This window comes from Syngnathus typhle, linkage group LG17, assembly GCF_033458585.1.
Source record: "Syngnathus typhle isolate RoL2023-S1 ecotype Sweden linkage group LG17, RoL_Styp_1.0, whole genome shotgun sequence".
NCBI lineage: Eukaryota > Metazoa > Chordata > Actinopteri > Syngnathiformes > Syngnathidae > Syngnathus > Syngnathus typhle.
In genome coordinates, this window is record NC_083754.1 from 8,819,644 (window position 1) to 8,834,652 (window position 15,009).

The 15,009-nt window shown below is 47.0% G+C and overlaps 2 protein-coding genes across 2 annotated transcripts; both read left to right on the forward strand.

The window, feature by feature from the left end:
• Nucleotides 1-611: 611 nt before the first annotated feature.
• On the forward strand, nucleotides 612-3,844 carry bri3 (brain protein I3). The gene is made up of 3 exons (XM_061302496.1): nucleotides 612-1,178; nucleotides 2,387-2,483; nucleotides 2,975-3,844. The coding sequence occupies exons 1-3, from the start codon at nucleotides 1,013-1,015 to the stop codon at nucleotides 3,105-3,107; spliced, it is 396 nt and encodes a 131-aa protein (XP_061158480.1). The 5' UTR covers nucleotides 612-1,012; the 3' UTR covers nucleotides 3,108-3,844.
• Nucleotides 3,845-4,731: 887 nt separating this feature from the next.
• Nucleotides 4,732-12,477, forward strand: si:dkey-119f1.1 (Structural maintenance of chromosomes protein 6-like). The gene is made up of 27 exons (XM_061302493.1): nucleotides 4,732-4,878; nucleotides 5,073-5,268; nucleotides 5,492-5,627; nucleotides 5,793-5,898; nucleotides 6,082-6,218; nucleotides 6,429-6,490; nucleotides 6,564-6,644; nucleotides 6,716-6,817; nucleotides 8,166-8,285; nucleotides 8,370-8,468; nucleotides 8,536-8,682; nucleotides 8,755-8,843; nucleotides 8,915-9,079; nucleotides 9,290-9,468; nucleotides 9,546-9,753; nucleotides 9,833-9,947; nucleotides 10,015-10,175; nucleotides 10,251-10,386; nucleotides 10,495-10,575; nucleotides 10,652-10,822; nucleotides 10,951-11,088; nucleotides 11,149-11,294; nucleotides 11,423-11,548; nucleotides 11,616-11,721; nucleotides 11,795-11,946; nucleotides 12,016-12,114; nucleotides 12,273-12,477. Exons 2-27 carry the CDS (start codon nucleotides 5,137-5,139, stop codon nucleotides 12,355-12,357), a joined length of 3,279 nt encoding a protein of 1,092 aa, XP_061158477.1. The 5' UTR covers nucleotides 4,732-4,878; nucleotides 5,073-5,136; the 3' UTR covers nucleotides 12,358-12,477.
• The last annotated feature ends 2,532 nt before the right edge of the window (nucleotides 12,478-15,009 follow it).

Sequence of the window (15,009 nt, forward strand, 5' to 3'; positions counted from 1 at the left end):
GTTTTTAATTATTTAAGACTAAGGTTTCTTCTTGTCATATAACAGCTTGACGCCTCTTACGTGTCCATAATTATTAGCATCGATACTTAATATTTGAATACACTTTGTCTTTAAAAAGGCAATTCTGTAAACTTGTTTGCTGATTTTAAACCGAAACACCAGAATATAAAAACTTGTATTAATTAATAATAAGAATAGAAACGTAAATAACTACAATTAGGGGGGTCAAGTAGCCCCATCCATATCGAGGCGTCACTATCATGTGTTGTACAAGAGTTGTCAGAATTTCTCACGGTGACACTACGTTTGTATACGAAATGAAATCAGCAAACCATGAGTATTGTCCTTATTACTATTACGCATTCTTGTCTGTTATAAACAGCAACCTTGCTTATTAGCCTGTCCCAGACGTTTTCAAAACAATAAAAATATGTATACAATTTATTATTTAAAACAAACTTTTCTGTTTTACACACGCTTTGTTGCCCAAGAAGGACAGTATAACACATCGACTACTCCAAAAGATGTGCAAACGGTGACAAAAATGGAAGCGGGCCGTTTGTTTTGCTGCACTGTCTCTTTAAGAGGCCTGGGCGCTTGCAGGGGAGCACGAACCGATCATCACATGATTCCTCTCTTGTGACAATCGACAGATGAGGGGGGAAGCTTGCCTGAGTTGAGCAGAGTTACAATGCGCTTTGGTGACAGCTGAATGTCGTTGTAGCGCCCAAGAAGCAACGATGGAACTCAGTTAGCTGTCGGAGCATTCCTGTGTCGACGTTGATGTTGTAAACTGGGCTTTGATGTGTCGCGAGGGACAAAGTTGGCGCATGGAGCGCGACCAACTTTCGTTTTTGACGAAACGTCGTTTTTTGTAAACCAGTGTCGTGTCGTTTATTCTTTTCTTTTTTTTTTTTTTTTGCGGAGGCCGACAGCAAACTGTTGAAGTCGTGAACGCATCTCGGCGTCCTTCCCATAAAGTTAGGTGGCACGCCGGACAACTCTGGCTGACATGGTGGACAACAAACCCATTCTTCAGGACAGACCTCCCGCCTACAACACTGTCCCTGGGGCTTACGAGTATGGCCCGCAGCAGCAGCAGCAACAGCCGCCGCACGGCTACGGGGCTATCCCCGCCGTAGCGCCGCCGCCTTACCAATACCCACCCGGCGGCCATGGTGGGTACGAACAAGGATTTTCAGTGTGTTGTGTCGCATTATGCATTTCACATGAAACGAAACTCGACTTTACTAGAAGATGAGTCACCGTCACGCATTTCCGCAGTCGGTACTGCGCGTTCTCTTTTACTTTAGCGTGACTTAAAAGGGACTAAAATGTGCCGAAAACTTAAACGTCTACGAATTTTATACCTGTTGTCATATATATATATATACTACATGGAGCACACTTTATTGGGCGTTAACGAGTAGTCTGCTCGTTTATGGCGGTCTAACTTGTTAATTTTCGGGTGATTTTATAGGCGAAAGTCGTGATTATATCACGGAAGTAAAATTGTAGTTTTTTCTTTTTTTTTTTAGTTTTTTTACAAGATAAACACATTAACCATTGCCTGCTCAGTTACTTATTCTTTCGTCCGTAATCACTTTATATTATAAAGTTTATAGGAATTTTTGTATCATGGACTATTTTAGTTTATATGCATCATCCAAACAAACTTTTCTTGTACTACCGTTAAACCTTACTAAAATCACAATCTGTATTTAAAACACTGCGTATTCAAGTTCCCAAATACCATGACGACTGTTAAACCGGGTAGTATTAAAAGCTGAGAAACTGTTCCTAAAGAAATGCTAATGTCTTGTTAAAAGTTAAATCCAACTGAACTGTCAGCAGTGATTCTTTTGCATACCACCAAGTAAGGCCACATACCACACAAGTGGTTCTAATATTGTACTTTAAGAATCACTACACTACACATCCGAACAGCACAAAAAATGCAACTTTATAGGCCACAATAGGGTGCTAAGGGGGAGTCCCAGCATAGTCTACATCTGTCGGAGCTATCCAATGTGACTAGAAACATAACCTTGTTCGACTTGTTAATGCTTACAGCATGTACAGTGAATTAAAGGCTGATTCACATTCCCCCAAACACGTGTTTCTGCTCTCACGTGCTATCTTTGTATCAAAGTTCAGATAAGCGGCTCTCGAGTCTGTCAATATTGTCTGAGAGTTACTCACCTCTATCTAAATGATTGATTTTTTTCCCCACAATGTTAGTATGGTCACGGGAATATTTTAACACCCCAGTCATTTCCATTGTGTCACAATTAAGAGGCCATGATAGATTGCTTTGGGAAAATTTGAAACTTCCTGTTTTTTCAGCTCAGTGTGCAATCATGTGCATGTTTCTTGTCAACCACAGGCCAATTGGGAGCGGCCGTGTCCCATCAGCCCTACGCCGGAACTTATACGGTCATTCAACCCTCCGTTGTGGTGGTAGGAGGATGCCCAGCCTGCAGGTAAAGACACACAAATCTCATTTAAACTGGCACGTTAAGATGATGTCGCCACTTGTAATTTAAAAAACTAAACAAAACAAAAAAAACTTTATGGACAAATTGAGAAATGTGACTGTCACTTGGCCGGCGTGACAAAGCCTTTAAGCCTTGTATTCTTTTACTGACGCAACCACCGTTGTCATTGGTTAATGTAAGGGTGAGCAATGACGCACACACTCGCATATCTTGGGTCTTGTGAGCGGATATGACTTTCACACATTTTTTTTTTTTTTTTTAAGTGCACGTCAGCCAGCATCCTGTTAGTCACATGTCGAGCCATACGTGGCGAAAGGTGAATTGCTAATTCACGAGCAGAACGGCAGATCGCCGCTTGAATTTTCAAAAGAGCCATTGTTTCACTTGTCCAAATCCTTTAATTTCAGCCTCAATGCTCCTCTACAGGTAACTTAATAATTGCTTTTTCTTTCCTCTCTCCCCACTTGATTTGACAGAGTTGGCGTTCTGGAAGACGATTTCACCTGCCTGGGAATCCTGTGTGCCATCTTCTTCTTTCCACTGGGCATCCTCTTCTGCTTCGCCCTGCGGCAGAGGCGATGTCCCAACTGCGGCGCCACCTTTGGATAGATCAATCCAACAAACGTGTCAACTCAAGCACAAGGCACTAAAAGAGTGCCACTTAGGCTTTGTGGTGAAATTTCAGGAGGAAGCTAAAATGCGGCGTGACCTTTTCACCCTCGCAACAACGAGGCACTCTAAGCCCCCCCCCCCCCCCACACACACACACACACACGCACACACACAAATGCTATCGCTGACACAGAACATGCAAAAATGTAGACTCGGATCATTATATTTTAGAACCAGTAATTTCTTTATCAATCATGAACTGAAGCAATATATATTTTTTTTAGTTCAGGTTGAGCTCAGTGCTGCTGACCAAGCCCATATTTTTGTAAGGACAACCAGGAAGGAAGGACGTAAACAAAATGGACAGCTGCCCGCAGAGTATTTTTTCCTAAATTTGTTTCTGGGGGCCATATTTGCACTGATGGTTGATGATTCTGCTCGCTTTTGCTTTTGTTTCCCTGTTGCATCTTCAGGGCCAAAAACACCGACCTCAGGTACTTTCACCTCCATCACTGTTTGAAAAGTGGACTCTTCATGTTGAGAGTGCAGAAATTATTCAGATAAATGAAACAGCTGGATTTGTCTCAGTGGCCCCTTCTTCTTCGGCAAGACAATCAAAACATGTCGTCGTTGTCTTCCATCCCAGCAAAGGTGTCATCTTCTATAGAAAAAGAAAAATGTCTTTTGGAAAAAAACGTATTTGCTTTTGGAAATAAACACTACGCATGCTCGTTCCTATTGTGCTTACTTTTTTTTTTTTATATACTATTATGCTAGTTTATGATATTAAAAACAGGCTACCAAGTTGTGGGCCCATTATTTTCTGGACAGTTTTTTGCATAACACTTTTCTCTGGTCTGCTTTTCTTCTTTGCTGTCATGTCTCGTCCCCCGTTTTGCTATGTGTCCCTGATCATGTCCAAAGTTTCTGTCAGTGTGTCTGTGTGCTCGCCCCACCCCTCCTGTGTGCCCATGATCAGTGCGATCATTTTCAACTGCCTCTTGTTACCTGTCTTGTATATGTATTAAGTCCTGTCTATGTGTCGGAGCATTGCATGCATTTGCTGCTGTCACGGTAATGTCACCCTGTCTTTTAGTGCCACGGCTTGTTCGGTCAGTCTTGTTAGTTTGTTAGTTAAGTCATGTCAGTTTGCCGAGTCTGTCTTTCGGGTTCCTGCAATCAACCCTGGTCCAAGCTGCACTTGGTTGCCCTGCTCCATTTCCACTCCGCTCGTGACATTTGCTTTATCACTTGAGAGAGCTAGTAAGCAATGTCTGTCATTTAATGGTGTACACTGTTATTCCAACTTCAAACTGACCGCCAGTTCCCCATTCGTGCCATGGATCAATACTCTTGATTCCTGTTCGAGTGTCAGTGGAATTTTGCAATCATTATGCTGCTAAGTGTCTGCAGCGCCCGCGAGGGCATAGAGAAATGCAACACAAATATAAACAAAATGTCAGTGTGGGCAGATAAGAACACGGTCAAGGCTTGTGGCAGAATATGCAATACAAATGCAATAATGCTACAACAAAAAAGCGGGTTTGCAGCGGGTTCTAAAACCATTTTCAAGTACATTGATCGCAAAGAGAATAGACGATCATGATGTAATTTTTAAAGCGGTGTATGTTGAACGCGATCTCGTGTGTTCTCGCGAGATGTTCATTAGAATGGTTGGCGGCGGAATTTCGATTTCCAAATCTAGCAGGTTGTTACTTCTGCACCGCTTGCTGGCACATCTTCATCTATCCCGTCGTTCGAACGCAAGGTATTCTGCCTCCATTAAGTTTCAAAGTCATAAAGACCTCATGAAAAGTCTCAGCGGCTATCAAAATGACCGCTCGCATTTTGCTGTCACCGTTCGATAGCCAGCTAATGCTAACGCTTCGTCGCTGCGGTGTTGTTGGGTTACTCTGTGACGTAAGGTTCAGAATAGAACGAATGACAATGTTCATTTCACAGCCTGGCAGTGAGCGGCCGGCAGCGTGCCCTTCTCCTTCATCTTGCTTAGAAGAAAGAGCGCAGAATGTCTAAAAGGAAAGGCAGTCCTCCTGTGAAATCAACTCCCCACAAACGACCGACATCTGTGCAGCATGACGACAACGAAGAAGATGAAGATCAAGACCAAGATGAAGACCAAGACCAACTTTGCACACAGGTAAACATGGGCTGCTCAGTGGAAGTTTGTACAAAGAGTGTTGGAGACTGCTGGAGCTTAACAGTCACGCTGTAAAGGAAAAAAGTATCTGTACTTGAATATCAAGAGGGATTTTCTGGTAACTTTTGTTTTCCAGGAACACCAATTTCACAAAAAGGAAAGTTAAAGAACAAAACCTTCTTTTATGGAATATAAATGACAAGTAACTACCTGTCTTGTTCAGGAGCAAATTGTGGCTGAGGTGGCGAGTGACGCTGGCATTGTGGAGAGCATCACGCTGAAGAACTTCATGTGCCACTCTTTCCTCGGCCCCATCAACTTCGGATCCAACGTCAACATTGTCGTCGGCCGTAACGGAAGTCAGTTATTGTGTCAATTGTACCTTGGCTGGGCAATTAATCGATTCTTGTCAGGATGATAAAAAGAACTTTATTTGAAGTCGCCCAGCCCTAATTGTGACGGCATGCTGCTATTTGCCCTTCTGTTTAGTAATTAAGCTTCACATGTGCTCTTTTTATGTGCAGGTGGAAAGAGCGCCATCCTGACAGCGCTCATTGTCTCTTTAGGTGGGAACGCGCAGGTCTCAGGCAGGGGGTCGTCCCTCAAGAGTTTTGTCAAGGAAGGTGAAAGGTACAGCTTTTACCCCAAAGTTGTACTGCATCAGATGCTCTCAGGCTTAGATTTTGATTTAATGCCTTTGCGCCATTTTTCAGTTCCTTTCATGTATTTTTGCAAGTGGTGCATTTCTGTCGACTTCCCACAGTGCCATCATCTCAATTCATGATGCTCATTTTCGCCTCTCTGTTGTCGCAGCTCGGCCGAAGTGTCCGTCACCTTACGAAACCGAGGCAAGGACGCCTACAAACCTGAGCTGTACGGCGCCTCCATCATCATTGACGTGAGGCTCAGCCACGATGGCGTGAGAACGTACAAGCTGAAGAGTCAAAACGGTAAACCTGGCTCAACACTCAAACGCAACACGAAGGGATGTTGAAGATTGTACTGAAATGAACACGATGTAATAACAGGGCCCGCCGGGTGGCGGGTGAAGTCAGTGAGAGCACGTGGGAGCGTGAACTGGGCTCAACAGCAGCTCTCACGCCCTCTTGTATGTCTTCTACTGTCCAAACAAAAGTGTAATTCTTTCTTTTTCTTTGTAGAGCAAACAATCTCAACCAAAAAGGAGGAGCTTGCGTTGATTCTGGACAATTTTAATATTCAGGTTGGAGAGGATGGAGATTCTTTGTGTTGCTGATGAGAGCGCCTACCGATCAAGTGTCCTTTTGCTTGCCTAGGTCCACAATCCTGTGTCAGTTCTCAACCAAGAGATGAGTAAGAACTTCCTGCATTCTAAAGGAGAGGCAGACAAGTACAAGGTTTGTTGATTGACCTGACGTTTGTGTTTTCTGGCCTCAAGACAGATTTTCGTCTTGCTCTTTTTGCTTAGTTTTTCATGAAGGCCACGCAACTGGAACAGATGAAAGAGGACTTTATCCACATTAAAGCCACCAAGAATATGACCGAAGAAAAAATGGCGCAACATGGCGAGGTAACGTCCATCCATCCATCTTCTTCCGCTTATCCGGGGTCGGGTCGCGGGGTCAGCAGCTTCAGGAGGGACTCCCAGACTTCCCTCTCCCCCAGCCACTTCACATAGTCGCTCCAGCGCGTCCTGGGTCGTACCCGGGGTCTTCTACCGGTGGGACATGCCCGGAACACCTCCCCAGGGAGGCGTACAGGAGGCATCCTGATGAGATGCCCGAGCCACCTCATCTGGCTCCTCTCAACGTGGAGGAGTAGCGACTCTACTTCGAGTCTCTCCTGGATGACCCAACTTCTCACCCTATCTCTAAGGGAGAGCCCGGACATCCTGCGGAGAAACTTTCGGTCACGACCCCTAGCTCGTGACCGTAGGTGAGGGTAGGAGCGTAAATCGACCGGTAAATTGAGAGCTTTGCCTTTTGGCTCACTGGGAACGTATCCGACTTACTGCCGGAAATGCGGACCAAACTCTGGCATTGGTGATACCGGGACCGAACCGCCCTTATCAGTTGGCTCGGCACCTGTACTCCCGAAGCCCCCTCCACAGAACCTCCCGAGGGACATGGTCGAACTCCTTCTCCAAGTACACAAAACACATGTGGACTGGTTGGGCGAACTCCCATGCACCCTCGAGGATCCTGCCGAGGGTGTAGAGCTGGTCCACTGTATCACGGCCAGGACGAAAGCCACACTGCTCCTCCTGAATTCGAGGTTCGACCTCTCGACGGACCCTCCTCTCCAGCACCCCTGAATAGACCTTACCAGGGAGGCTGAGGAGTGTGATTCCCCTGTATCCGGTGCCCCTTCTTAAAGAGGGGACCCACAACCCCAGTCTGCCAATCCAGAGGCACTGTCCCCGATGTCCACGCAATGTTGTAGAGGCGTGTCAGCCATGACAGCCCCACAACATCCAGAGCCTTTAAGAACTCCGGGCGGATCTCATCCACCCCCGGGGCCTTGCCACCGAGGAGTTTTTTTAACTACCTCAGTGACTTCGACCCCAGAGATTGGAGAGTCCACCTCAGAGTCTCCAGGCCCTGCTTCCACAATGGAAGGCGTGTAGGTGGAATTGAGGTCTTCGAAGTATTCTCCCCACCGACTTAGGACATCTCGAGTCGAGGTCAGCAGCACGCCATCCCCACTGTAAACAGTGACGTTGCATTGCTTCCCCCTCCTGAGACGCGATCATCGAACTGCGGCCTAGGGTGTCTTGGCGAGGTAACGCAACAACAAAACTACATTCTTATTTTATTCTTATGGTGGTGAACTAATTAAACACGATGGCCTCTTGTCAGCCATCCGGGGTCTGAGAACGGTTTGAGTTCATCGTGGACTTTTGTTTGAATGTGTTGCAGTACTTGAAGGAGCTGAGGCAAAAGTACCTGGAAAAAGAGGATCGCTACAAGAGCCTGTCGTCCGTGGATGAGATGCAGACCAAGCTGGAGGAGTTGCAGAAGCAAATGGCCTGGGCTCTGGTTCGATCTTCGCTTGAATCATGAAGCAGGTCAAAGAGACTTTATCTGAAATGATTTTGGGCTGGACCTGGCAAATTTTGGCAGGTGATGGAGATAGAGAAGGAACTGGAGCCTTTGAAAGAGAAACTGCAGGCCAATAAACAATCTACGGAGAAATACGATGAGAAAGTGAATGAATGGAAGGTAATAACGCCGCAGCGGGCTCGAGTATTTTCGTCCGCATGAAGAGCATGCCCGCCTCTGCTTCCAGAACAAGGTCAAGGAGGCCGAGCAGAAGTACAAACTGATCCAAGAACAGCTGGAGGGCATCACACAGCAGGTGCAGGAACTGCAGCCCAAATGTGCCGAGCTCAAGGCAGAGGCGCAGAACCGCGGCGCCCTTTTCAAGTCCAGCGAGGTTTGCCTTGTTAGCATCTTCCGTTCCAACAAAAGTCTGATGCATCCATAGCAATGGCGCGCTCGTCTCCAGGTCGCGGTCCACAGATGCCAGGTCAGCCTGAGGGACCTGGAGCGGGACAAGGCTCACCTGTCTTCCAAGATCAACGATCTGCAGCTCAGGTGCCACATGCAAACGCTCACGTGCAGCGCGGTCGCCCTCTCACGCGTTCTCACTCGGCACATCCTTCCAGCATCAACCGGGCGACGGGCTCTGCCAGGCAGGCCAGGGTTGAGAGCATGCAGCGCATCAACCGCCACCTGGAGGATCTCCATCATCAGACGGAAACGCTGGGCCAGCAGATTAGCCAGTATCAGCACGCCTGCGCCCGGGCCAAGGAGGATCATGCCAAGATACGGTAAAAATAAAAAATGAAGGGAGGCCTACAAACATATGGTAATATCCTTGGAATAATACAAACCAAGTTGGACTTAAAAAGAAACAAACATTTTTCACATTATCATCGCTCTCTCGCTCTCTCTCTCTCTCTCTCTCTCTCTCTCTCTCTCTCGCACGTGCTCTCGCTCTTTTTTTTTTTTCTTTCTTTTTTAATTTGACGTGCCCTCAGACGAGAGCACGATGCACTGAAGCAGTCCACTGAAGCCCACGCGAGGAACTTGCGGGCAGTGGAAGGCAGTCGATCCAATCGGCTGCGGCGCTTTGGCGAACACATGCCCGCGCTGCTCTACGCCATCCAGGATGCGCACAAGCAGGGGTTCTTCAAGCACAAGCCACGAGGACCCCTGGGTAATGTTCGAACTGAGAATTCCGCGCAGCTCCAACAAGTCTGTGGTGTGGACGTGTGTCAAACTTGTGCGCCGCAGGTTACCTGATCAGACTGAAGGACCCGGAGCAGGCTCTCGCCATCGAGGTGTGCTTGGGAAGTCTACTGCAGGCCTTCACCTGCGACAACTACGACGACGAGAAAGTGCTGAAGGGACTCATGGGCAGAGTCTTGGGGCCGCAGTCGGGCCGCCGGCCTCCCATCATCACCTGCAAGTTTCTCCCAAACGTCCACGAGACCAGGAGGAGGTCAGGGAGGCTCCGGCTGGAACTGAACACGTTCACACGCATATCCAGGGTTGAACTTGCCCTGCTTTGTCTCATTTAGGGCTGTGAACCACCCGGACTACCCATCAGTGCTTCAGACTCTAGAAATTGATGACCCGGTGGTGACCAATTGTTTGATCGATCAAAGGGGCATTGAGAGCATTTTGCTCATCAAGGTGTGATATCAAAGAACAAAAAAAATGCCACTCTGGCTCGGTTGACTTCACGCGTGCTTCCCCGCAGAATCGGGCCGAGGCTTGTGACGTGATGATTTCCAGAAAGCCCCCCCCCAACTGCTACCAGGCTTTCTCCAAAGACGGTGACCAGGTTTTTGCTGACCGCTGCTACGCTGCCGAGCAGACGCGAGCCAACTACCTGTCAGGGGACGTGGAGGAGGAGATCAGGTAAAAGGTTGCAGGCCAGGTGTCGGCGCTGCCAGACGAGAGTCATAACTGGTACCGCTCTTTCCCGTTCGGCAGACACCTGCAAAGAGAGGTGGAGACTCAAAAGTCTCAGGCGTCTACCCTGCAACGGCAAATGACCGAGCTGGAAGAGGACATCAAACAAAATGAGAGACTGGAGATGGAAGCCCAAGCAGAAATGAAGACTGCCATTGTATTGCTTCCCTCTCATTGAGTTTGTCAAATGTTGTTGAACGAATTGATTGTAGCCACATTGTATGACTTGAGTGCGGAACTCCTCAAAGGTGCGCATTAATTGCAGGACAAAGCCACAAAGTATCGACTGGAGCTGTCGGACCTGCAGAACTTGGAAGAGCCTCAGCTGGAGGACCTCAAGCCGCTGGTTGGTTGGTCGCCAAGCGCGCCATGCACGAGTCGGAGCGCGCTTCCTCTGATCGGCTCAACTGTAAACTTTACAGGAAGAGGACCTTCAGGAGATTGTCACCAAGATGGCGGAGGAGAACCAAAAGTGTGAGGAGGCGAGAGCCCAGAGGTCCGAGCTCAAGGAGAACTACCAGAAAGCAGAGCAGGAGTACAACCTGCACAAGGAGCGCATCAACATCAACGTTGAGAAGGCCGATGCCATCAAGGTAGGCGGCTCTCGTGTTGTCGCTCACTTAGCATCAGCGTAGCAGTGATGCAATTCCATCAAGCTTGACGCCTGCTGTTGGAGAACCTCCGTAAACCTGTTCACCGCACCACACTTGTGCACGCCAAGGAGGATCTGATCAAAGTGGACCAGGAGGTGATGAAGTGCAAACATCACAAGAAGTACTACGACGACAAACGCGGTGGCCATCTCCAAAGCATCCAGGAGCTGGAGGACACCTTGGGCAACAAAGAGCAGGAAGTACAGGTAGGAGCGTCTGCTGTGCACGTTGGGCAAGGATTTACCAGGACGCTCTTTCTGTGCCAGGTCAACGTGCTCAAAGCCACGCAGATTTGGCCTGAGCGCCTCCAAGTGAAGCGCACCGCCAAGAGCTTGGACACGGAGATCAGCCGACTCAAGGTGAAGCTCGCCACCCAGCAGGACCAGGAGGGCGACCGCCACGAGATCATCAGGTGCATACACATGTAGAATTGTACTTAATTTTTTTTTTAAAAAAGGTGTTGGGGGAAACTCATGGTGGCCACAGTCAATGGCGGACCCTGCAATGTGTTTTTTTTTTCTTCCTCCTCACAACACGCAGAGAATACCGTGACGCTCTGAAAAAGTACAAGAACACGGCGCAGCAGATGAAGAACCTCAACATCTTCATCAAAAGCCTGGACAGGGTGATGAATCAAAGACTTAAAGTTTTTGGTGACCTGAGGAGGTAGGCCGGGAAAGCCACTAAGCTTCTTTCCCTGTGCGAACTCAAAGTCTCCACGCGTTGTTTTCAGTTACCTGTCGGCGCGGTGTATATATTACTTCAGTGTCACGCTGTCGCAGAGGGGCTACACGGGAACCATGAACTTTGACCACAAGAACGAGACCCTCGTCATCTCTGTGAGGAGAGACCCCTACCCGGATAGTTTTGCAGCGACCGCATCTTCAAGGTGGTCTTATCTGGTCCCTGCAGGTGCAGCCCGGAAGAGGAAGCGAAGGCGACTTGGTCAACATGCGCTCACTTTCGGGGGGCGAGCGCTCCTTCTCCACAGTCTGCTTCGTTCTCTCGCTCTGGGGCATCACGGACGCGCCCTTCCGCTGCCTGGACGAATTTGATGTTTACATGGAAAGTAGAGTTTGATAGCAACGCTCGCAAACGAGCGCGTCTTGACGTGCGCTGTGATGTCGACTTTAGGACATGGTGAACCGCAGGATCTCCATGGACATGATGTTGCAGGTAGCCGAGAGCCAGCGCTACCGGCAGTTTATCTTCATCACGCCACAGAGCATGAGGTAACGTGTCAAATATTTCCTTCTTTCGTCTCACAAAGTAACAATCAGACCGACAAAGAGCATCCCAAAATAACGAGTCACTCGCATCGCAGCTACCGTGACTTTGTTTTAATTGATTCTTATAAAACATTTTTTTTTACATCTTCCTTCTCTTTAAGTTCGCTCCCGGAAACCGATCTCATCAACATCCTCCGTCTCAAGGATCCGCAACGAGGCCAAGAAAACCAAGATGAGCAATTATAATGCGCATGTGAGATTTGCGTCTTATGTTCACCCCATCAAGTATTTGTTTTCTAAGTATGTTGAGCACAAAAATATTTTTTTGTTTGTTTTTGAACACAATAAACTATTTTGCACCTTCAATTGAATTGATGCTTGTCTCAGTTCCTCAAAAACTTTATTACAACATAAAGTATTTGCCAGAATGTAATGGAGTGTGCCTTGACAGAGTTCAGAGTGATTCAATTTGGTCTCGGAGGGCCACTGTAGTTCTTAACATACATATCTCTTGGCATTTTTGCCACAAGGTTAAGATAAAGCCTAATTGTGTGTGTACTCTGACGCTGTGACCGATATAATACTGATGTTCTAATGCAGTTATGACACGAGGGGGCGCAAGTGTACATTACAGAAGTTGAGAAACTCATTTATGGTCTTAAAGTCACGCCCACCTGAAAAGGGAAATGTCGAGCGGTTAAGTTTTTTTATTTCTCTCCACTCTAACCTATGAAGCAACAAGTGCATGTGTACATAGTTCCAAATAAGGTGGCTTAGAGTCCAAAATAATTCTTCGTCTCCAACACACTCTTTCTTTGTGTCACGGTACAACGTCGCGTAGCTCAGCAAGGATACATGACATTTTTCATTTTCATCAATGACCCATAAAGTCAAAACCAAACATTTATTTCAATCAGAAGTGCTCCATTCACCAATGGAATGTCTTAACCACAGTTTTCAGTTGCGAGGCAAAATTCATTGGGCTTGATCATAAGCACCTTCTCAGTGGCCTATAGTGGTAGAATGTCCGCCTTGAGACTGGAAGGTAGTGGGTTCAAACCCAGGCCGGGTCATGCCATAGACTAAAAAATTGGGACCCATTGCCTCCCTGCTTGGCACTCAGCATTACAGGTTGGAATTGGGGGGTTAGATCACCAACTGATTCCCGAGCGTGGCACTGCTGCTGGATGGCTTAAATGCAGAGGACAAAGTTCACCGCACCCAGATGTGTGTGTGATGATCATTGGGAATTTAACTTTAACTTAACTTTTTTCTAGTCCCAAGCAACAAAAAGCAAACGTCATATCAAGTAAGCAGATTTCGAACGACCTAACCATCTTCAGGCATTTGTTAATTGGGCCACACCAAAATAGACATTTTTACATTTCTGTTGTGCATGAATTGAAAAGATGCATATTTTGGTTACCGGTGTGCCTTGATTACGTCATGACGCTAGTCTCGGGTACCTGAGGACCCCCTCCTCCCAAGAAAATCACGCAAATTAGTGAAAATCAGTCTTCGATACTTTTTCTCAACGGGAAAATTACAACTGAGGAGCCTACTACCTCCAAGAACAAGTATTTCTTTTAACAAATAATAATAGAAATCCTTAGACTTGAAACGGGCGGCTCGGTGGATCGCTGGGTAGCACGTCCGCCTCACAGTTAGGAGGGTGCGGGTTCGATTCCAACTCCCTGTGTGGAGTTTGCATGTTCTCCCCGGGCCCGCGTGGGTTTTCTCCAGGCGCTCCGGTTTCCTCCCACAACCCAAAAACATGCTTGAAAGGTCGATTGAAGACTCCAAATTGTCCCTAGGTGTGAGTGCGAGTGCGGATGGTTGTTTGTCTCTGTGTGCCCTGCGATTGGCTGGCAACCGGTTCAGGGTGTCCCCCGCCTACTGCCCGACGACAGCTGAGATAGGCTCCAGCACACCCGCGACCCCCGTGGGGACTAAGCGGTTCAGAAAATGGATGGATGGATAGACTTGAAACGCTGCTTGAATGCAGAAACAGGTGACTCACAACCAATTAAGGCTGCAAATGAAGCCTGTAAAACTGCTTCGGCACTTGGACAACAAGCACCCCTGATTAAAAGAAGGACTTTCAATCTTTCGTTGTTTTTAGAGAAAAAAAGTGATCATGAAAGAGGGATGCAATTAACAATTAGGGTCACCACAACAAAGTAAAGCGAGATCGTGGACGTTCGTCCGACTGATTCGCCCTTATGGTGAGTTGTATTTTTCATTAACGGTACACGTCTTTTTGTCGGTCGTGTTTTGTTGTTTTTGTCAACAGTTGTTACATGTCACACCTCGAAGGCGGGTTTGTGAATGCATATAATCAACATTTGGTTCCGTTGTTCGTGTTTTTTTTACTTGACTTAGGGCACTAGTTTAGGAAATTTACGACGATATTTTCGAAAGGGTGAAAAAAATTGGATATACAGTGATCCCTCGCTACGTCGCGTTTCGTTCATTGTGGCTTCACTACATCGCGGATTTTTTTTTCCAAATTAAAAAAAAAATTTAAAAGTCAAAATAAAACTTCTAAATTGAAGAAACGTGTCTATCCTTTAGGACAATATAGTATTGCTCCAAAAGTTCGTTTACATTCCTCTAGAAGTCCGTTTTCCACTTCGGTGACACACGGCTGATTGGGAAAAGATTTTATTCAACCAATGTCAGAGTGATGTCTCTCCAAAAGTTTGAGTGGCCCCAAAAGCAAAGATGTTTCAGCTCTCGACGGCACAGATGTTCGCCCCGAAAAAGCCCCCTCCTCTGACAGACAAGCCTATCTTATACCTGCCCAAACCGTTGATGTCATGACTTGGAGTGCAGCTGCTGTTCATATTTTAGTCTACTCGTTGCTCCAAAATGTCCTAAGAAGGACATGTAGAGGAC

Bases quoted from the DNA above. Each gene is read 5' to 3' on its own strand.
- si:dkey-119f1.1 (XM_061302493.1), top strand. From the start codon at position 5,137: ATGTCTAAAAGGAAAGGCAGTCCTCCTGTGAAATCAACTCCCCACAAA. The intron at 5,899-6,081 runs GTACAGCTTTTA...CTGTTGTCGCAG, and splicing joins TTTGTCAAGGAAGGTGAAAG to CTCGGCCGAAGTGTCCGTCA. The intron at 8,469-8,535 runs GTAATAACGCCG...CTCTGCTTCCAG, and splicing joins AGAAAGTGAATGAATGGAAG to AACAAGGTCAAGGAGGCCGA.
- bri3 (XM_061302496.1), top strand. From the start codon at position 1,013: ATGGTGGACAACAAACCCATTCTTCAGGACAGACCTCCCGCCTACAAC. The intron at 1,179-2,386 runs GTGGGTACGAAC...TGTCAACCACAG, and splicing joins ATACCCACCCGGCGGCCATG to GCCAATTGGGAGCGGCCGTG. The intron at 2,484-2,974 runs GTAAAGACACAC...TTGATTTGACAG, and splicing joins GGAGGATGCCCAGCCTGCAG to AGTTGGCGTTCTGGAAGACG.